Source organism: Mirounga leonina, unplaced genomic scaffold (assembly GCF_011800145.1).
Source record: "Mirounga leonina isolate KUSES-001 unplaced genomic scaffold, KU_Mleo_1.0 Mir_201, whole genome shotgun sequence".
NCBI lineage: Eukaryota > Metazoa > Chordata > Mammalia > Carnivora > Phocidae > Mirounga > Mirounga leonina.
Genome location: NW_023270504.1, coordinates 8,141,573 through 8,164,908, shown reverse-complemented (window position 1 = coordinate 8,164,908; position 23,336 = coordinate 8,141,573). Strand labels below are relative to the sequence as shown.

The 23,336-nt window shown below is 36.7% G+C and overlaps 1 protein-coding gene and 1 long non-coding RNA gene across 12 annotated transcripts in view; one reads left to right on the top strand and one right to left on the bottom strand.

Annotated features, from left to right (window-relative positions):
- Positions 1-23,336, bottom strand: part of ITPR2 (inositol 1,4,5-trisphosphate receptor type 2) — a 497,457-nt gene that overhangs the window by 66,133 nt on the left and 407,988 nt on the right. For all 9 annotated transcript variants that reach the window (XM_035028030.1, XM_035028031.1, XM_035028032.1 and 6 more), the window contains 4 exons: positions 20,904-21,079; positions 12,814-12,978; positions 9,395-9,590; positions 5,460-5,552 (listed from right to left, as the gene is read on the bottom strand). In XM_035028030.1, coding sequence (XP_034883921.1) covers positions 5,460-5,552; positions 9,395-9,590; positions 12,814-12,978; positions 20,904-21,079 — 630 coding nt within the window. The remainder of the gene's footprint in view (positions 1-5,459; positions 5,553-9,394; positions 9,591-12,813; positions 12,979-20,903; positions 21,080-23,336) is intronic.
- Positions 565-15,309, top strand: LOC118025562. 3 transcript variants are annotated; one of them, XR_004683351.1, is made up of 4 exons: positions 565-820; positions 6,048-6,130; positions 8,619-8,721; positions 15,223-15,309. It is a non-coding gene; the product is annotated as an uncharacterized LOC118025562 (long non-coding RNA). The 3 variants fall into 3 exon arrangements; XR_004683353.1 differs by lacking the exon at positions 6,048-6,130; XR_004683352.1 differs by lacking the exon at positions 565-820 and having other exon boundaries at positions 6,029-6,130.

Here is a 23,336-nt window from a genome sequence, read left to right as displayed (position 1 = left end):
ATAAGAATATATTCTCTTGGCTCTGATCTGAGGTGTTGGCCTATGTTTTTTTGAATATTGGACATGCTTGAATAAGAGTATTTAATAATGCTATTTTTCTGCTTTAATAATTAAAGTACCCATTTTTTTTATGATTTCTTAGAAACAACCGATTGCCACTGAGATATAGCTGAAAGTCCAAGTGCAATTGAAAACATCTTGTTTGTTTTAAACTTTAATTCTAATCGATTCATTATGGAAATTCTTTTTTAAAAATGTTAACTAGAAAGAGAAATTTAAGATGCGGGGCACCCCGTGGGAAGCCAAAACACAGAGTGGCCCCAAGGCTGATCAGTTTCAGCTATTCATCAGGCTGTTTTATTAAAGTAAAATACCAAAACGTATTAAATCTGAATGGCTCATACATGTGTGACATCTGTGAACTTCCTCCCTTTTCTGTACATTCAAATGACCCTTACTTAGAAAATAATTGTAACGATATTTTGTAAATTGCCCAAAAAAGGCCTCACTTTTCTAGAAAGACGGTTTTTAAATTTTTTTTTTTTTTTTTGGTTTTTCTTTGCTAAGTGATTATATTTGTCTAAGAAGTCAGGTAGGTCTGCAGCAAATGAAATAAAAGTTCTCTTTATTTTTTTTTCTCCGGCCACAGTTGGTTGCCCGTTACCATGTGAATGTGCAGCTGCTGGGACAATGACCCTACCTGCATCCGCTGGAGCTTCCTGGGGAACCAGGCGCTGGGCTCCCCAATCACTACGAGGCTTGTTATTCTGCTCCTGTGTGTGGGTCTGGGCCTTTGTAATGTGGACCTGCTGTCCACAAGGTAACAAACCAAGGCCATCACAAATGCACACTAGGGTTTGCAAATTAAAATTTAATTCTGGTCTTAGACATGGAAAAGTTATTTTTAAATCTAAGCATTCCATGCTGCACAACAAACACCAGGGGCAAGCTTTTCCTCTACCTTTGCGATTAAATACGTGTGGCCAAGGTTTAAAGGGGGCAAGGGCTAGAAGATCAAATCTGTGGAATTTTCAGTCAGATGAATTTTATCACTTACTGTATCAAACGCAAAAAAAGGGCACAGAGGAAAGAGTAGGTACATTAATAACAGGCATCCTTGTAGTTTCAAACACTGATTTAGGAATGACCCCAGGTGGTGGGAAGCCACTGCCAACAGCTCTGGCCCCCAACAGTGTCCCTGCCACACACCTCCAGCATTGACATTCCTCCATTATCCTCTTCTTCCTTCTCTGGGAGCTTTCCTGCAAAATCGTACCTGCCTCTCCCTACGCCCAGCTCGGGCAGAGCCTAAAAATCATGGAGACGTTGCTCCAGGGGTAATAAGCCTGCAAGAATTGTCCCCATCTGCCCATAGAGAAAAGGGAAGTTCTGTTCCTTATGTAATATATTAGGTGAGAAATAGGTTGTAGAGGATTTTATGAGAAGCCTTTTATGAGTTTGTATTCAGAGTTATAAACCAGTCTCCAAACAGTCCTAGTGATGGAACAGTTTCTCAACCTCAACACTACTGACATTTTGGGCTGGAGGGTTCTTTGTTGAGGGGGGCTGTCTTGTGCTTTGGAGGGTGCTTGGCAGCACCCCTGGCCTCTAGTCACTAGATGCCAGAAGCATTCCTCCTGGAGTTGTGACAACCAAAAATATCTCCAGGCATGATCAAATGTCTTGAGATGGGAGAATGGGGCAGGGGGGGTGGGGGTGGGGGGGTGGGAGGGATCAATTCCTGTTGAGACATACATAATTGAGAATATTTATGTCAAAGTATTGCCTTTAGAAGATAGCATGCATAAAGAAAAGTTATCCAAGCATTCTAGTTGAAAGGCAATATGATAGGCAGAATTTTAACAATCTAATTTTTGGTTAGGGAAGAAAAAAATGTACAGAGATTAATCCTTTAACTAGAGGACAATAAGACTTAGAAGACTAGAAGACAGACCTTGGCATCAGAGATCTAAAATAGTCTACTAGCTATGTGGTCTTACTTAAAGTTTGTGTCCTTCGGTGTTTTTACTCATAATGTGAGGATAATTAGTAGTATCTATCTATCCTTGACATGCCTCAGGGCCCTCGCCCATGCTAGTCCCTGTGCCTGGAATGGTGTGACTGACTCCTTCTCATGCTCCAAGTCTCAGTTTAAATAATCCCTCCTCAGAAGGGCCTTTCTGTTTGCTCTACCTACAGCCAAGCTCTCTTGTGATTATCGATCATGGCACTGCTGGTAGTTCTCACCATATTTTATAACTTTTTATGCCTCCCCCTCCCTTACTATTCTATAAAGTTCCATCAGGGCTAGGATCATGTTTGTCTACTCAAATACTATGTCCTGAACAACCAGCATGGGGGCTGGCCAATAGATCAGGCTGAACAAATTTTGCTGGAGGAATGGATGAATGAATAAAGGTTTTATGATAATATCATCACCATCACCCTCATCATCATCATCAAAGATTTGTGCTGAGCTGACTTAATGAATTGCCTGTTTTACAAAAATATTCACTTCATTTTTTTAAATGTTAAGATCAAACTGTCATAATTAGTAATAGCACATAAAACAATTACAATAGAATGTCTGGCTGATTATCAAGCCTAAGATTTCCATGATTGCACAGAGCTGGGCAGCCACATCCTGGGCTATGCATACACCATGTATAGCTGGGAAGATCTCACTCCAGGAGAGGAGGCTCTGGCCGTGACCTCACTGCGTCTTAGGAGCTTCCGGCTCCCATGCTGTGGATGAGCATCACTAGTGCATCTGCTGTGCGGGCCCCTGGGCCAGCCATCTTTACAGTCTCTGGCAGGAGGAACACTGGCTTTGTTGTTGGTTCACTGGCAAAGTAATATTCCTTTCTCAAAATCAAACTATAGTTATAGTATATTTGCTTTAAAACAAAGGAAATAATTTTAAGGTAATATTCACAGATAGGAGAGCAAGGCAGGAATACAGTTACAATATCCTTGGGACCATGTTGTTAGAATATTTGTGCTAATGAGAAAGTACATTTTTTAACCTATTATTTTCCACACTCTGTTAAGGAGAAAGCGTGTCCAATTGAAAAGAAAGTAACAAGTACTGGAGACAAAAAATTGAAGTTCAAGACAGCCAAAAGATCCTAAGAGCTATTTAATTTTACCCAGCTACTTAAACTATACCCAAGTTTTTGCTGTGATATTTTTTTTAAATATGAATAATAAGAGGAGAGGAGCATTTGTAGACCTGAATTTGAGATTGTAACAGATTCTGCAAGCCGCTGACAAATGAGCTTGATGCTGGTCCCCAAGATAACACACCCAAATGGATCATTAAAAGGATAGTGTGGGAAGAAGGTGGGATCAAGAGGAGCCAGTACGGTTCACACTAACCTCAAACTGGGGATGTGACAGACATTGTGTATCTGGGCTTTGGCAAGGAGGCTCTGAGGAGTCTCATGATTTTTTTTTTTTTTTTTTTAAGATGGAGAAACATGGGTTAACTGATGATTTATTTAAGACAGAGTTCTGTGTGGCTGAAGAATTGCATAGAACATGACTATGTCGGTCTGAAAGCATATTTCTAGTAGCATGCTCAAGAATTTGTCCTTAGCACTGTCCCATGCAACATTTCTAGCACCTTCAGTGAAAATCTTCCACAACAGAGGTTGGCAATTTTTTTTTTCTGAAGAGCCAGATGGGAAATGTTTTAGGCTTTGTGGGTGACATAAAGTCTCCATTGCATCGTGTTCTTTGAAGAGAATACTTTTTAAAAAGGTTACATCTAGTCTTACCCTGAGGGCTGTGCAAAAACAGGTGGCAAGTCACATTTCCCTACGGGCCGTCGTTCGCCTGTCCCTGTTCTGTAGCTTATCAGCTTGAGGATGACACAAGAGAGAGTAAACATATTGCTTCATAGAATCAGGATCCATAAAGATACCATGAGCCCCATGACACATGAGAATGGAGAGGGACTTGAAACCTAGAGATCATCTAGTCCAAAAAGCTCCTCATCTATTCCTGGGACAAACTGGGATGGCCTTGGAGTCTAGGTTGGCAGAAATATATAAAAATAAATGCATCGTTTTGTGCTTGAAATCCCAAACTCCCAATTACATGAGTACAGGATAGGCATTTATGGCTTGACAGCTGAACCAGTGAAGAATGGCATTTTAGTCAAGTCAGCCAAATATGGGTCAAGGGTAAATTCCACTACCCAGAATATGATAGCATCACTCAGTTCCTTGCCCTGGAGTGTGACATCAAGAGTCACTGCTAGACTGTGTGAGGAAGGCCGAGGAAATTGGAGGTGTTTAAAGCGGAGGATGCATGTAACAGGATTTTAGAAATTGCAGAGCACAGTAAAGCTCCACAAGCAAGGAATGAGCTGGGTTGTTGTTTGGAAGCCTTGACTGGCTAGCCAGGCCTTAGGAGAGGCAAGAAGTCTTGGAGGCAGCTGCTCACAGTTCATAGAGCTGCTGGGGCATTGGGATGGAATGCACATGTATATATTTCTCCCTTTAGGCCATAAAGCAGGAAAGATTTTGTTTGTAGAAGGCACGATCCATTTTTCTTCATGCAACAATCCAACATCTCAAGAAAAAAGGAAGCTTGGGCAAGACGGCCCTTTCATTATGATCAGACGGATGTGCTCCCAGATGGCAGTGGGGGACCCCATCCTTACACTGGGCTTATTAACTCTTCCATCGCTCATCTTCCCCGAGTCCAATTGTGCCCTTCCTAGATGTAACACAGACTAAATCCACTCCTTTCTAATATATAAAACTCCTGAAATATTTAAAGATCTATACTCCCTACATCATTGCTGCCGCTGGAAAGAGATCACTAATTCCTTCTACAGTTCATTAAATTTCACATATGCCATAGTTTCCAAACCATTGAGAACAATTTAGAGTTTAAAAAATTCTTTTTATGAGCATGGTTCCATTTGCTCCTTTGGAAACAGGGAAAGTATCATATTCTCTCTGTTTCTCTGTCTGCTCCCTCCCTCCCTCCCTCTCTGGGCAAACCATCTTGAACAAGGTCCAGGAAATTTGCATAACATATCTAAGACAGAGAGCTAGAAAGTGGGAAGCCCAGGATTATACCAAGCCTTTTGAGTTCTAAGCCTGTGCATTTCCTGATACTTTGTGATAGGCCATATAAATAAAAGGGTCTCCGTGTGGCATGGGTTTGCAATACGGTAACAGTATTTTTAGCAGCCGTCCCACAGGGTAAATCTGATTAATTCTCATGAATAGAAATAATATAAAGAATGGGGTGGGGGATACAAAATGACAGATATGGGAATCCTTTCTCTAGTTTGAAACTTTTGGGTTCTTTTACCCTCCATGATTCTATTTCAACCCACCACGAAATCCTTAGAGCCACTCCCTTAGCGGTAATAACATTTTCCAAAGAAACATAACTGCAAAATATCAGGTTTGTACTGTTCTGGGGCCGTTTTTACAGACCTGTATTCGAAGCAGGTATTGTGGGTGAGCAGTTGTCCTTTTTACATGTTTCCATTGTTGAAGTTAAAGTCATAGTAGGAAATTCATTACTACCTGGAACACACAAATTAGAATATGGTATAGAGACAAATTTGCAAATGACAAGAAATGAACATATGGTTACAAAGACATGTAAACAAAAGGCACTACTACTCCGATGTAGCTGTGCTCCTGAAGTCTTTTTTAGTAAGTTGGTTTGGAACTCTGAACGCAGTTTTGTATATGGAAGCAATTTTATAACTAGAGAATAGGTTCACAAGCCAATCCACTAGAAGCCTTTTATACTTGTATTAATAATAATGTAGACCTTAACCACCACGTGTAACAGCACTTGGATGGCCAAGTGCATTCAGAGTTCAGACCCGGGATGCCAGGAACACACCTCCCCAAAGCAGTTGGTGTTTCCCGAGCTCCAAGCCACTGGTCAGTCCCTATAGCAAGTGGAGACTTGTAGGTCATGGCAGTTCTAACAGTGAAGTAGGGGAACAGGGTTTAAAATGCAAGAATCTTCTGTCAGATCCTACTCAGGATCTTTCTTTTCTTCCTTAGTTCCCAAAGATCCACCTGCTTGCTAGTGCACCACCTATTTCCCTGGCCAGAATGGACCAGAAGATAGTAACTTTCCTATCTGGGTGAGAAGAACTTAAAACATTTTGTTGTGGTTGTTAGTAACAAATAGAAAGTAAAGACATTTGTACCTCTCAAACCAACATTTCAAACAGAGTCATCAAGGAAAGTCCATAAGACGGGGGACAGGAGCAAGTTCATTTTTATATACAAAGGGTTGAAATATTCAAGTGCAAGTAACCACACCAAGGTTACCCTGATTCTTTGATGAGATGAAGGCAGACGTGGCAAAAGGGACCTAGAGTCAGGACGTGTGATCGGGCGAAGGACCAGGCAACCAGGACCGGGCTGCCTGCAGCACCAGCACTGGAGCTGAGAAAGACCGAGTCCACTCAGGGAAGGGAGGCCACACATTTGCCTCCATCACTCCTTGCCCCCACACTGGGCCAAACTTGGGGGAAAGAGTGGTTACATCATTTGGTGTTGGAGTGGGTTTCTGGTGGTGAGGGAGAGAGAGAGAGAGAGAGAGATGGGGTTTCTGAGTGTGTCCTGGTGGCCATTCCCTTACTTCATATTTCCTGACTTCATGAGAGGCTCTGAGGACATGGAGTGGAGGCCTTGCAGACCTAACAAATAGGGAATACCAAGGGGCAGAGACGGGATGATACTTGAGGGGAGGAATTGAGCACAGTTAATGTAATATAGTGCATTAGGACAGAGAAGTGAATTTTAGAAAGAAAACAATACAAGGCTTTTTGGAGAAGGATCAACCTAAAGGAGACATGGGATTTACACACAGAAAGATGAGCCGGGTTGGCGGGGGAGGGGAAGAAGGTCGCAATCCCAGGTGCAGTTTGTCTGACAAAAGTCACAGAGGCTAGCAAAGGCACAGACGTGGGAGCAGAGTGACCTGAGCTCCCAGCCTGATGTTTTAAACCAAGCATCTCAGTCAGGGCAGATCCCAGCAAAGTTCTTGAATCAATGAGAGACCCAATCAGAGAGGTGGTTAGAATGAATGAATCGGGCAGGCAGAACAGGCTGAAGGTGGGGAAGCTGCATGGGATGTTCCCGCAGTCCTCTGGGAGAGCGGAAACGAGGATGGGAAACTGGAGGGTGGCACTGAGAATGGGGAAGAAGGGACACATGTGAGAGACACTGTGACCTCCGCTTGTCAACGGAAACTGCCCTCCAACTCCCTGGGCTTTTCTAAGACACAACTCCCCTCAACATGGTCAAGCGGCGGCTGCTTCCTCTATCAAGCCCAGTTCCACTGGTCCCAGAGGTAGGATCTACATTTTCCTCAATTCCTGATGCCATTTGCAGATTATCCATCCTCCACTCTCATAGGCACCTGTGATGTTCTGTGATTTACCTCTAGAACGCTCAGCCTCCCCTCTGGGCTCCCATCCCTTGGCTTCCTGATGACTACTTCCTACTCCCTGAGCAACTGCGTCCTTCTGCACTCCCTAGACGTCACTTGCTACCTAAGACGTCACTTGCTATCCTCGATAATTTCACTCCACTTTGGGAGTCAATAGCGTTCAATACTTGAAAAAATAAACTTTATGCTATTTATCAATAGACATACTAGATGGCATTACAAATTAAATTAAAAATATTATGAAAGTAGGGGTGCTTTTCCCAGGGCACGATATCACATTCATTCTCAGCCGATGCAACAAAAATTCGCAATCTATGAAGAATCCAAGAGTTTAACTTTGTTAGCTGTTCTCATATACTAGATTTTAATAGTATTTACGAATGCTTTCTCTTATTTAGCAGTTTTTTATATAAATATGCATATTTTTGATAAAGATCTTGACATTCTAGGTCTAATGTTGCCTATTTTGTAAGAAAAAAGAGAAGATATTTTTGTATTTCTAAGGAAAATATATTCATAATGACACTAACTTCCTTTTTAAATAACACAAAAGTACTACTAGATTCATAAAACAATAACTATTGTACACATTTGGATTCAGGAATCATGACGCTTCAGCTTCAGACTCACCCTGTATTGAATAACTCAATGTGATCATGCTAGTAAATAATAAATAATTAAAACTTGAAGATTTTTGAGAACAGATAGTTTATGATTCACAGATAATTTGTGAAAGTTGAGTTTGGGGGGGCTATTTATGGATAGGAGCTTTTCCTCCAAATATTTCCTCCAAATATTTACACCTGTAAAACTCCGGAAAAAGTAACATTTAAGGGAGAACAGGAAAGGCAGTAACAAAATATTTCACATGCCTCTGAATAAAGACTAATACCTATGAAATTCAGTCTCAAGTTTAACAACTGAATCTACGTAGATGACATTTCTGTTCTGTGCTTTGATCACTTAGACTTAATGATAGATCTAAATGCCATTTAATTACCCCATATCCTAAGAAAGATACTACCATATGTCATCAATTTAATAATCAAGAAATGTTTTTTAAAGGCAAGAAAGACTACTGTTTATAAATCACCACTAATTAAATTATACCTTTAGATGTAATGGCTTGAGGGGAAAGTAATTTTGTGGTTTCTATTCTCTACAACTCATAGGCTACAGAATCATCCAGAGAAACAAACAGCAAAGTGCAGAACTATGATTTGTATCCTGCTTTGGAAAAAGAGTAATGAAGAAATTTAACCCGAATGACAAAAGGTAGGCATGGGGGAAGAAGAAACCATTAGAAAGGCTGATAAATAAAAATTCAAAGTAAGATGGAAAGATTAAGCCCTCACACCACAAGAATCACAGGAAGTGTAAATGGGTGATGCCTAACCAGTGAGACAACAGAAATAAATATCGTACATTGTGACAACACATACTGATGAACTGAGCTCCTTAATGACAGTATTCTGAGCATTTTTGCTATACCCGATTTCTTACTACCTGATGGTTTCTAAATCAAAACATTTACCATTTTCAATTCTTTAAGTATGGTAAGTATGATGTACTGTGAGCAAACATATATGGAATAATGGTTGTGAACGATGCTAGATGTTGTTCTTGGGGGAGACAGGGAAAAGAAGAAGAGAATCCCAAAGCCATTATCCTACACTGAAGTTGTTGACTGGAATACAATCAACATTGTTGAAAATCCTTACTGAGACAGAGCCCAGATGATGTTTCTTATATCAAGATGTTCCTATACCCATTGACAGCTGATAGCTGAAGAGTATTTCACATTCATGAGCTCTCAGTGAATAAGAACACGTTTTCAAAGGAATGAAAGAAAACATTTCCTCCATTAGTGTTTATCTGTAATTCTCTTAAGCTGTGTACAAGTTGTATCTGTCATCAGAGAAAGCTCATGCAGTGGTAGTAGCAATACCTGTAATAGGAGTTCTGTTTTTCAGCCTATCCACCTCCATTGTGAAGTCATCCTTCAGAAAAAGGAACCCAATAATGGAAAACAGGTAGACAAGGATGAGAGCCAGAACTGCAGTTAGAATAATGGAGCGGCCATTCCGTGTGACACTCTTTATGACATTAAGCAGAGTCTCTTCTCTGTACACCAAATCAAAAAGCTACAAAAATAAAACAAGGAAAAAAATGCAGTGACGCAAAAGCTGAATAAACATAAAAGGTAATTACAAATACAGATGCAAGCCATTTTAGTTTACCTGTGAAAAAAATAACAACCTAACTGATACCTTAAAAATACGCCAAAATACATGTGTCTTCTACAGTTGGAACGTATTAATAAACTGTTTTTCAATAAAGATAACTCTAACACAGCATATAATGTGCATCTGTTGGTTTCATAACCAACATAATTTCAATTTTGTAAGATACAGAAATAGCACAGCTTCAAATTTGAATTTAAAAAAATTATAATACTATACTTAACCAACTTAGCTACTTATTCCTTATTTTTATCTTCACTGATATTCTGCAGTTGCTTCTGAAATACGTAAGATGGCTAAAGTGAAAATGCAGAATTATGTTTACCTAAGTGATGGCTAATTGACAGAATCATTAGGCGTTATTGCTTAATCAAGGAATTAGGGGTGAAATTACTAGAACAATTTTATGAGCCTGCTGCAATAGAAAAGATGGAAAATTAAAAAAATATTTGAGAAATAGAAGCACCTCTCTTTACTAAAGGAGTATAATGAGGGCAAAACCTATTACTTTAGTATGTAATTTTGGAAACAGAAGTATAAGCAAAAATATAAAACACAATTTTTAAAAAAATTTTCACTTCCTCTAATGGGTTATTACCCATTTTGTGTTTAGTAGCAGAAAGTCTCTGCACTAGTCTAGAACCTAGGTATGTGTTTGCTCTCTGGAGTCAACACCAAGAACAATTTTATTTATTGCTATATTATTAAGTTGAAATTATACGTTAGGAAGTACATGTTATATTATCAAAGGCTAGTTAAAAGCAGTAAGTGAATATTCACTTAAAAAGGCACAAATATCTGTTTGGAAATGAACAGTATTTTAAAAGTTGGAATAATTAAGGTTTGTCTCCTACTATCTGTGGGAAGTGATTAAAATTTCTGCACTGGTTGAAACGAGGCATTACCAGTGTCACGAGCTCCTGCAGAAACACCAGGGCTTGTCCTGTTTTTCTGAGGACTGAGTTACTTTCCAATTTAATTTCAGTCTTGCCAATAATTACCATAAAGATATTACCTTGTTTGCTCACCCTAGGAAACTGCTATTTTATCATGATCATATGCAAAAGAATATGTTTAACTATTTTGCTAAGTACTTATCTTCTGGAGGGAGAAACAACTTCTAGAAACAAAGTCAATATTTCTCAGGAGAGACAAATTAATTAATGCAAATCCAACTTCCAAATTATCACACTGACTCATTCAGCTTACTTAACAACTTTGGTTGACATAAAGGGGATTTTCCTTTACTTTAACTCAACAGTGACTTAAAGAAAAGGTCTGGAAATGGGCTCTAGGTCACTTCTGAATGGTTTCTAAAAGTTTATAGCATTCAGGAGCCCCGTGGGATGCTTGCTAAAAATGCTTATTTCTGGACCCCATTCCATAGCCCTGGAATCAGAATCTTGAGGAGGCAAAAAAGGTGTAAGACACTGGACAGGTTAATGGTTCTACTTATTTCTGAAAGGAAAATCTAGAGTGTGGTTTTTATTATTTTGGATAAAGGATTGGTATTTGTGGATATAACTAGAAATACATATTCATGTATTTTTTAAATATAAAACATATTTTTAAAATATGCTTAAATGCCATGTTGGCATTATGTCCATTATAATTTCCTCCTAATACTCTTATAAACATCAAAATGGACAATATCCTTTTCACCAACAACCCAGTGAAAACAGATTAGCATCACTATTGTAAGATTAGAACAATAAAAGACAAGAGGAAAATACAACTAGAAAATTAGGTTAAGTAACATAAATTAAAAGTAACATTATTATCAATAGCTCATGTAATGGTTCAAATACACCTTTATTTTGTCAATTGCCTTTCCTTGGAAAACAGAAAGATTTAATACATCATTTCACATGTTTTTCATATTATCTCTCTAATGAATCTTGATAGTATGAGTCTATCATACTATCTCTATGCATTTTATAGATGTTACAGAATATTACATGTCACAAGTCAGGTCAAAGTGCTGGGTGTAATGGGACTTCATATATCACGGGCATGTTTTTTAAAATGGATTTTTTTTGTGGTAAATTAGAGCAGAAAGGGAATTCATCTGGATCCCTGGAACAGTAAAAACTCTATTTTTGATTGTTGGATCATCTAACTTAACTACCTAGAAGATAATTTTGTATCAAAGTAAAAGGGACAAATCTACGCTTCCTGGGGGCTCTTTCAAATGCTTGACAAGTAAATGGAAAATCTGCCTCTTTTCAGTCTTCCTACCTGGGTTTGCTAGATAGGTAACAGGAAAGCGGCAGGTGACGGATTTGTCCCTTGTGAGAGAAGCAGACAGGGTCAGCATAATGTTTTTAGATCTTCAACTGAGGTTTCAGGAATTATTTTATTGGGTGGTGGTCTCCACTGCATGTCAACCATGGGTTGGAGATATAAATAAATTGCTCCCATGGCATCATGATGCTAACCTGGTAGTGCTTTGGGTTTCAAACATTATCATGAATTTATATTGCCTCCCTTCCTCCTAGTTGATGGCTATAGAACAGTCTATATGTAGGAAGTAAAACTGATAACCTGAAGAAAAAATCTAGAAGAAATGTGAAAGCCCGCTTAATGAATTAGACACATGTAGATAAGCTTAACAACAATGACACATTAAATCTGAAACTAAGATTTCAAACAACTCAGTATTTTTGCGAGGTTGGCAGTTTACTCATTTTACTTATATGCCATTCTAGAGTTACAGTAATATTTGTTGTTGTGAATAAAGTACAATGATTCCAGGGCTAAGAAAACATATCCCCACTTTTTTTTCTCCTACACTCTGTTGGAGAACCTCTAAATGTAAGGGGAAGGAAGGATTTGGCTGAAACCAAAAAGCAGCTGCTATATGAAGCCCGGGTCAAGAGGTCGGGTCGTTGGTGACTTCTCAGGGAGGAAATAAAGAGTTCCACCACCTATGTGGGTTCTCAGAGGAAGAGAGGAAAAATAATACTAATTCCTGATTTTCCTAGGAAATTCTAAAAATAACATAATTTGTCCTAAATGTCAGGCCCTGCTTAAAAAAAAAAAAAAATCAAAGGAAGAAGCATAAGAAGCAGCACCATTGTGTCATTTTTTCCAGCAGTGATTGTCCACATGGAGAAGTACTCACCAGGAAGCTATAGAAGAATTCATGGACAAAGAGGCCCAGCATGCAAACCAGGACGTAGGCCACGTGGTAGAGAAAGGCCATATCCAGGATGACTGCTCGGTAGCCTCGGGTGAAAGTGCCACGATTGCCCACAAAACTCACCAGAAACACTATTTTATTACAAAGCTGCAGGGAGGAAAATATTAGACTTTACTGTCTTATTTATCCCCAAAACTCGCGTAAATAGCAGTCGTTGACAAAACCTAGCATTCACAAAGTCTGTGGTTTTCTTTTATCATTTTTCATCTCGTAATTTTTCGACATTGCTTACAAATCTGTGTGTAAACATAAAACACCCCAAAGTTGTATCATTTGCAGTTCCAGGAGAAAAGAGGAGGATGATTAAGGGCACCAGCTTAGTAATCGAGACAGACCTGAATTTAAACCCTGGCCCTCTCACTACTGTTGTACAAGGTCATGCAGCAGCTGGCCTTGATTGTTTCTTTGGAAAAATTGGAGCAAAGGGATTTCGACCTTATAGAACTCTTCGGAGGATTAAACAATTCATAATGCGTATGAAACACTTAGTACAATGACTCTTTAGATACTACCCATCATATTTTCCATATTAGAAGTAATAGATATAATATTTTTATTATACTGGAAATGTAACAGAAAAATATCTTTTCAGAAAATATCTATCCTTCACTTTTCAGCCTAAACTTTCTCTCCTGAATATTACTGTAAACAAGTAAGCCATTAAAAGTGATTTTTTTGCATTTAAATACATAAAAATATAAATATACTTACATAATTAGGTTAAAACAAATATAATGCAGGCATATATTTTCTTTCCTTTTTTAAAGATTTATTTATTTGAAAGAGAGAGAGAGAGCATGAGTGGGAGGGGCAGAGGGAGAGGGAGAGAGAATCTGAAGTAGACTCCTAGCTGAGCGTGGAGCCCGATGAGGGGTTTGATCTCATGACCCTGATATGATGACCTGAGCCAAAACCAAGTGTCAGATGTTTAACTGACTGTGCCACCCAGGCGTCCTGCATGCATATATTTTCTAAGCTGCACAGGTGGCAATTATTCAGTAAACATTTTGGAGTGTTTATTATGCTTGGTGCTATGTATTTATATTAAAACTATTTAAAATTGCCCTTTGTGGCATGATTTTGCAATATTGAAATGTACACAGAGATTCTTTGGCAATAACAACGATCCATGCAATGATTTCCAAAGAACACAGTTATCATAAACTTAGTGCCAGATATTTGGTTCTAGAGTCACTGCATTATTTATAAACTGAAGAAGCCATTTTGCATCTTAGTCATCATGGAAACAATTACAGATTTCAAATTTCAGTTCTTCTAAATTGTTCCCTGAGTTCTTCAAGTTATCTAGTGGCACTGTATTTGTCTTTACATGTCCAAAGCTAACTTTGGGAAAACACGCTGTCCTTTGCAACAGCGTTGATTTTTCATATATATGAAAAGAGATTGCCTTGTGGAATGATTTTAAATAATGGGCAGAAGTGAAATTTGAGAGGTTGGAAAAACCTTTTCTTTCAACTTTCTGAAGTTCAAATCAATAAATAAATGAAAAATGGGTTAACATTGCATGTTGTGAAGATAGCCAAACCAAATCAACAACATAGAAGTTCAAACTTCCTAAGTTTTCCCCATGCTAATTAATAATCCTCTCAGTAATCGGTGTTTTCCATTCTTTCATCATCTTGTGAATAATTTGAATAATGTCGGCAGAAAGTTACACTTCACTATTTAGTTTCATCATCGTATATTTACATTACTATTAAACATAGCTACAGTATAATGATGTCCTTATGTTTATTATCCAAGAGTAAGTTTAATATTATAAAAAGTCATTTAAAAAGCTCAGGAAATATATACAAGGTGCTCAGATACATATGGTATTTGACAATAAACAACCATGAAAATGGTGAAATACAGAATGTCTAGATGAAGTAATATTCAGTGTTTTACTCTTTAAATCATCTTGACTATTTAAATTCAAATTTTTTGCTTTCCTCACCCACTATATTCATCAATATGAAATAGAAATAAGTTCTATAAAAAATAAAGTTAAAAATTGGAATTATGACTTTTCAGAAGGATGGATGATATGCTCATGACAAATTATTTATATGTTGTTTCTTGATCTCTATTTCCCTAAACTGAATCATTAAAAAATTATGCAGGAAAACTATTTATAAGTCCTACACATTCAGGAAAAGTAATACATTGGGTTCAAGTTCTCAAAAAAAGCAATGCATTTCAATTCTCAAATAATGCAAAATGAAGGACACATTTCTGCCTAAAAGGGCCTCTGCCAGTTTTGCATGAAAAATAAAGGTTTGCCTTCTCTATGTACAGGTTGATTTTTATTTTCTTTGAAATTTGATCTAGAGCTTGGTGTTGATGGATACGTCCCTGTTCTCCTGACTAAGTCTCAAACTAGAATGGAGTTGATATTGGCAGTGAAATCCATTTATTCCTGTAGAGATCAGAAACAAGGAAATTGTCCTTTTGTTTTGAAGTGTTCATACCGAGAAGAAATAAATGCAAGAATAAATGATCTGAAGAGGAAAGAAGTTGAACTCTGTTTTTTCCTGCACCGTGACCTTGAAATGTATAAATTGTTTTTATAGAGCATTTCCATGAAAGCTGGGGATATTTATGGGAATGAAGACATTACAAAAACTTATTCTCCCTTTTCATGTCATGACTTACTTGAAGTTGTCTAACCAGTCTTTCATTTGTCAATGTCATTATGTAGGCAATCTTGTTTCTATGGCAAGGGTCCATGTGGGCAATGATAAATGGAGGGCGTGGGAACTGGGCAAGGTGGCTAAAAGACCAGCCCTTTCTAATTTGGTGTTGAAAAGACTCTTGAATCAGCATACAAATACCAATATAAATGACCATAACTGTCCCACAATATTTATATCTTTCTCCATCTATTCTTCAAAATTGCATTTCGTATATGTTTTGTTGAGGATGGGGTGAATTGTGTGATGGTGGGGGAAAAAGTGGGGAATGGGGTAGGGAAACAGTATCAATGTAAGCTTTTTGTGCAGTTATTAATTAATTAATTAATTAATTAAATATTTCAAGTTTTTATTTAAATTTTAGTTAGTTAACACATAGTGCAATATTAGTTTCAGGAATGGAATTTAGTGATTCATTACTTACATATAACACCTGGTACTCATCACAAGTGCCCTCTTTCATGTCCATCACCCATTTGGCCCATCCCCCTGTCCACCTCCCCTCCAACAGTCTTTTTTACAAAGATGATTTATCAGTAGGTCTTCTAAAAACAAAAGCAAAATTAATGTTCATTTGTTAATTAGTGTAGAGTGAACAAAATTAATTAATTTTAATCGGGGAAATTAATTGTCCTGTACTGTTTTCATAAATACTTCATAATTCATTGATACGTCTTTGTAGGACTTTTAAAAGTGCAGTATACTGGAAGGACACTGGACTAGAAGTTGGGCCATCTGGGTTCCAGTGTTGGCTCTGCCACCCACCAGATGCTTTGGTAAATCCTCCTTGTCTCTATAGGATTTTGTATACTCATTTCTAAAATGAAATGCCTAGAAATGAATAATCCTTAAGGTGACTCAAAGTTCTAGAATTTTCTATAGGGTGTCCTTTAAATTTTGCTATTTTATGGGATCACAGAAATTTATAGCTGCCTTTATATTATCCTTTTTTGTCTTATTGGTTCTATGTTCCTAATCAGGAATTCTATCCCTATCTTACATTGTGCCTATGGGAAAAAATGACCTATTTTCCAGGAATAAACTGTAGCCAAATAAATAAATAAATACATACATACATACATACATACTGTCTAGTATTTCTTGAAAAGGAAAACTGAATTTATTGAACTACATGTTAACCATATTACTGTATTGCCATCAATATCAACCTTACTAAAATCTATGTGATTTGATTCAAAAATCTCCATTTCAGTAGTGTTACACCTTAGGCAGGATAAGTTTCTATGGTCAAAGCATAAGGCAAAATTTTCAGGCCAACATCACCCTGGAAATCTTTTAAATTGCCAACAAAGCAGTATAATAAATAAGGGTGGTATAAGCTATACTGTTTTTAAAATAAATTCAACATTTCTAGTTTTCCCCCAGCATTGAAGCAGTTTCCTGCTACTACAACTGAATATCAGAATGAATTAGGAGAATGCAGTGACCATATTATATGAAAAATAGGGTGTGTGTGTGTGTGTGTGTGTGTGTGTGTGTGTGAGGGGGGGGGGTAGAGAGAGAGAGAGAATGAATGTTTTGTCTCAGAATATATAATTGAATTTGTGTATGTTAAGTGAACATATGGTGGGGCTCAACCTTATAGATTAGCAGTAACATAAGCCCTCCCAGGAAAACTATCTGCAGGTAAGTAATAAGGGCATGATACTATTAAATGTGAACACTGTGGCTTATTGCTAATAGACAGCTATCTGCTAAACTCCACTTGCTTCTCCTCTCTGCAAAATGGCGAGACCAAGTTTCAGCATAAGGGAACATTTCCATATTACAAATAACTGTAAGAAAGGCAAATAATTTATAAATGCCATTAAATAAATTACACATTTCCAGGCACTACTACAAAAGAAAAAAAACATTGTACATAAGAAGTGTTTAGAAGATATTAAAAGATCTTCCACAGGTATTTACTGCATTATTTATTATGAAAAATATCTAAAAATCTAAACAATAAAAATTAATGGAATGGTTAAACAGATTATATAACGTCCACATGACTGGGAATATTATCATTATTAGTGGTATAGAAATATTAGGTGATCTAAAATTTATAAAATGTGTGTTTATATTTGCCAAAATAATATCTTAATTTCCATTGCAATGCAGACTGTGAGAAGAAAACTGTACTGGGTTATAAGATATGCTTTATAACAGAGAAAAACATCTGAAATTTTTGAAACATCTCAAACATTGAGATAACCCTTGTGACAAGATGGATAAATTAGTTGCAATCGAATCAAAACTTCGATTGTTAGAAATGAGTAAAGATAAAAATGAAGCATCCTAATAAACAGAAACTGATAATACTAAATGCTCAGAACACAGATTGAGGTTTTTCCTTCCACTTGATTCCTTTTCCAGAAAAGCAACTTTCTACATTTGCCTGACATTATGAAAGACACTGAGTCCAGAAACAAACAACCCTCTGTGAACCAAAATACAAATACTGTTACGATTGTGATACCGATGTTTCACAATTAAATGGTACTTCACATGTTAGGAGCTTGATAAACAGTAGCCTTTGTTGCTATTATATCATCACTGTTATTGCTCTGCTCTAAAGCTTCACACTAATCTTCTCCACCAATCTTCTTAACAACTGGTGAGTGCAGACTAGGCTTCAACATCTTCATTTCACTGATGAGAAAAATGAAACTCAGAGGCTCAATTTGCCTATGGTCTAGAATTCTGATTCTCATTAAGGCTTGACTGTCAGGTAGATATTTTCTTTTGTTTTTCCTGCTTCTGATACTTATAATTTTAGTACCTATAGTTTTACCTGTCAAACAATGCAAACTTTTAAGTACAAATTAATAAATATATTAAATCCTAACTTACGAAAAGTGACTGATTTATGTTTTCATTTAATTTTTTTCCTGCCCCCTGGGAAATAGTAAGCCACATAATAAGTTTATTATGACAAAAGTTAAGATAGATAATTACATGCTAAGACATTTTATTAATCTGTACAATATCAAAACTATAGATAAAAACTATCAATATCCATATTATCGAAATCACAATTATTCTATCCAATTTGTTTGTTCCAAATTAAAGCTGATATTTTCTTTGCCAAAATGCCCTGAACTGGCAAATTGTAATGTATTGTTTGGGGGGCTGTGCAAATGGGTTTTTTATGCTGTGAGAGATATGAGAGTACCCACAGATTCATACAGTTAATAAGAGAGATACATTTCCACATATATTTCTTTTCAAGTATAAAAGTTGCCTCTTATATGAATTGTCATTTCCTATGGTGGAACTATTTTCACCAAACCAGGCAGAGATTATTTTTTATCCTGTCCCCTAAGGGGGAAAGGAGAAATAACTCCAAATGTTTTTGGTTTCCCCAATAGACATTAAAATGTTTTTCCTTATCTCTTTATTTATTCTTGAAGCTTTTGTATGGCAAGAACCACATCCTCTACTTCTTGGTAGTTTCAATGTCTATCAGATAACAGAGGCTGAATAAATGCTTGTTATTTCTGGCCCAACTCTATCTAGCTATTATTTCAACTTATCAAACTTGGGTTTTCTCTCTCGAATTAATGTCTTATTGAGGACCAGCTGCCAGTTTAGGAACATTATTTGCTTCTTCAAATAATTTGGCTCAATAGTCAATGTATTTTTAATAATAAGTTGGACTTACCTAACTCAAGTTTTCTAATAGGGTTAGAATAATTTAGATAAATACATGAAGATTCCTTAATTAGCTTGGTTTCCAAAACACTCAAAGTACAAGTTCAGTTCATGTAAAGAATTTTTGAATGTTTAAGTACTACGGATTAAGTGGGAGAAAAATGGAGTCAGGAGTGAGGGAGTGAAGAGGGCAGGATTATACCTATGAACGTGAAAACCTCTGCCCTCAAGAAACTTAAGAATCCTGTATTTGGTACTTGACAGAATTCTTTACTGATAGACATCTTTGCATGTATAGTACACTTCCCTTTATTAACAATGATTGAAGAATAACTGGTAATTTGGTTGCCTGAATGTTCTAGTTAACTGGGAGCTGTCATTTACATCATGTCAAATTTTCAAGGAAGTATAATATAATAGTGGTCAGAAACACAGACTTGGTCATTCTAGCTCAGCTTTATAATTCTCAGAAGTTTGGCTGGCTATTTCATTTATTCATTTTCAATAAATACTTGCTATGTATTTCATGTACAAGGCACTGTAAATGTATAAGGATACAAAGATAATTTTTCACTCATTCATTCACTCACTGTGAATACTAATTTATTTAAGAAACATTTGTTGGATACCAAAGACATTCCAAGACATTGAATGATCAATCATTATCCTTAAGAACTGTATAATGTGTTGCATGGAGCACTGGGTGTTATATGCAAACAATGAATCATGGAACCCTACATCAAAAGCTAATGATGTAATGTATGGTGATTAGCATAACATAATAAAATAAAATAAAAAAAGAACTGTATAATGTAGTAGGGAAGATAAGGCATATATGCAGATACCAGAATATAGGACACTATGTTAGAAACCCTATACAAGATAGAGACAGTGCTTTAGGGATTCAGCAGACATATTAACAATATTTATTTGTGCGCCTGGACATTTTTTCTTTCATTAACCTGATGATTTACCCTTCTTTTAATATCCCTTTATGAATATGCCATGTAGAAAGCTGTCTAGTCCCTTTAAAATTTTATCTCTTGGGTACTATTATTGTTATTTGGAATAGTGCTCTGATTACTTATTCTCAACTTACCAACTGAGGATTTGAAATATGCTCCCTTGTTCCAGTATTTTAAAATTTAGTGAAAAAAAATATTAATCTCATCGATGCCTTTCACAAGTTTATGGGTTTTGTTCACATAAAAAGAGCCAAATTTCATATTTTCTCATATAGCAATCCTTTTTCTTTGGTCATTTTATAAAAGGTACTCACTTCTAAAACTCTGCCAACTATAATTTAATCTTTCTTGGGTGATTTAGAAGTCACTTTGGGATGTTAACACTGGCTTAGAGTCATTTTTGTCAATATCTTTGGGTATAGGATACAGAAGGCATTAAAACTGGATTGGATTAAATTGATTGCAGAACTGGGTCATGCCCCAAATGCCACCTTTTTAAAATATATCAAATTTTTACTTGTCATTTTTTTCTCTCTCTCAAAATTACAAATGTACAAATTAAACTCTCATTAAATTGAATTCACAATAAACAAGAATTTACTATGTATACACGAATTAAAATATATAGCTACATTTTTACATTTAGTACACTTTTTCAATGAATTTACAAAAGGACAAAGCTAAATAAAATACTTACATTAGCTGCACCAAGAAGTATTAACGTAGGCCCAAGACCTATTGTATATATTGATCTGAGCATTATTGACACAAGAAATGGTCGAATACCCACAGGCTTGGAGAAGAAAAACAGCATAGATGTGCAGACTGCAACTGCTATCCAAAGAAGAACTGAGAACAAGGGAGAAAGTGTACCTGTAATATGAGGAAGAAGTTTATTTTTACTAAGAACAAAAGTAGAAAATGTTAAAATCTTTGCCACTCTACTTTATGTAACATAGCAAATCAAACCATAAGACACTGAATTTCATAACAACCCACTCTACACACTGTATATTTAGAGGAAATGTCTCTGAACACATTACTCATTACTCAATGCAAATATTCATTGCATTTCCAGAAAGTTTGTGATTATTTTCAGGATGTTAAAATACTCACTAGTTAATGTAGCTTCCGTTAACTCTGAGAATTGTTCATCTTTCTCTCCTATGAGAGTTACATGTTAAACACTTCTGCTAATGTATCTCACTTGGGAACTTTAATTCAAAATTTATGGTTAATGAGTGTTAAATGTACAGTTAAATCATATGAAACCAAGGATTTTGTAACTGAACTCATACCTTGTTTTGTTCTATTGTCATAAAGTTTCTATACTGCAGATTCTTCTAAAGAATTCAGAATGTAAAATATCCAGTCTTTAATAAAATAGACACAAGCTTTATCTGTTAAAATATATATGTGTATAAATGTATATGATGTATGTGTATATGTATGAGTGTATGTACTAGAAAGCCAACTCAAGCTCTAAAAAAAGTTGAGCTTTTAAATCATCAGAAAACAAAACAAAACAAAAATCATCAGAAAACAAAAGTTCCAAATACTTAAAAAATGAACCCCATAACACAAAATTTCTTTATAAATTGCCCAAAAGAAGTTTAAAAATATATCTCCTTTAAAAAAAAAAGTATAATTCATTGACGTTTGCACGGACTATGTGAATTTAAGGAATCCCCGGTTGAAGGTCATGTGGTGCTGTATTGCTGAAGTAAAGTAAGGGGCCACATTCTTGGGCTGATTAGATCAGCTATAGGACCTCAAACACATGCCTATTGGCTAATGAAGTCACAGGGGAAACAACAAAATGGAGATTTTCCACTAGTTATTTCTTTTGGACTGTTTCTATTATTTATAAAATTCACTTCTGCATGCAAAATACCACAAGTGCTTTGGTGTGTAGAGTTTTTGTATTATCAGTTAAACCCTGGGATTATCTGAATTCCTTCATTGAATTCTGTGTAAGCCTTTAGTTCGTAGTGAGTGCTAATAGATCAAAAGTAGGTAGGAAGAGCCTGTCAGACATTAAGAAACAAAACAAAAGTCAGGTAGCAAACAGCATTAGCTTAGACATGTTTATTTTTGCAATGTTTGTTCTTACCACATTGACTCAAGCAAAGAGTGATGAAAGATGGTTGGGAAGAGAGATCTGATCTAACCCCTTCACCAAATTTATTTATTTATTTGTTTGTTTGTTTATTCATTCATTCATTCATTTGCAAGAGAGAAAGAGTTCATGAGCCTGTGGGTGGGGGGAGGGGCAGAGGGAGAGGGACAAGCAGACTCCCCGCTGAGCGGGGAGCTGATGCAGGAGCTCGATCCCAGGACCCTGAGATCATGACCTGAGCAGAAGTCAGATGCTTAACCTGAGCCACCTGGGTGCGCTACCCCTCTCACCAGATTTATGATCTGATAAGACGACTTTGGGGAAGGGGAAAGAAGAGGGGTACATATCTCTGGAAATTACCTTAATTCACATCCTCTGGCAATGCTAAAAAAATGGATACCCAACTCAGGTTTATTGTAATGTTGGTTTATAAGCACTTTGTGTCTACCAAAACATAACCTGACCACCAACTTCCCAGATCTCAAAGAGCCATGGACAGAATCAGACCTTCGACTTTCTCTCATGCTTATTTGGATGTCTTCAGAATGTAAGCTTTGTAAGAGTGAGGATCATCTCTTATCTCTGAGCCTATCACGGTATGTGGCATGTAGCAACAAGTAAATACTTACTGATTAAATGAATAAACAAAAACATAATCTGTGAACTCATTTTGAGTAAGTAACTAAGTCTCCAGTTATAAATTTGCCAAGTTGTGGAGCCATTCTTAAGTTTACTAAAACTTTCAACATCTATGCACATTTAATGACTTTTAGCGAGTCACTGGACTCTTCAGTATAATTCATAAGCAGTGTCTTGGTGTGACATTCTTACTTTAAAAGTCCTAGCATTGACACCTATAGTTACACTGCTCATTGTTATTAATGCCTGATAAGCTAACCACATCTTGACTATTCTTTCCTAGGCAATATCTGGCTTGCCAAGATTTCCCCTTGATTAAACAAGAAATTATAACCGTGCACTTAAAACTGGGCATTTGATCTCTTTTTAGAA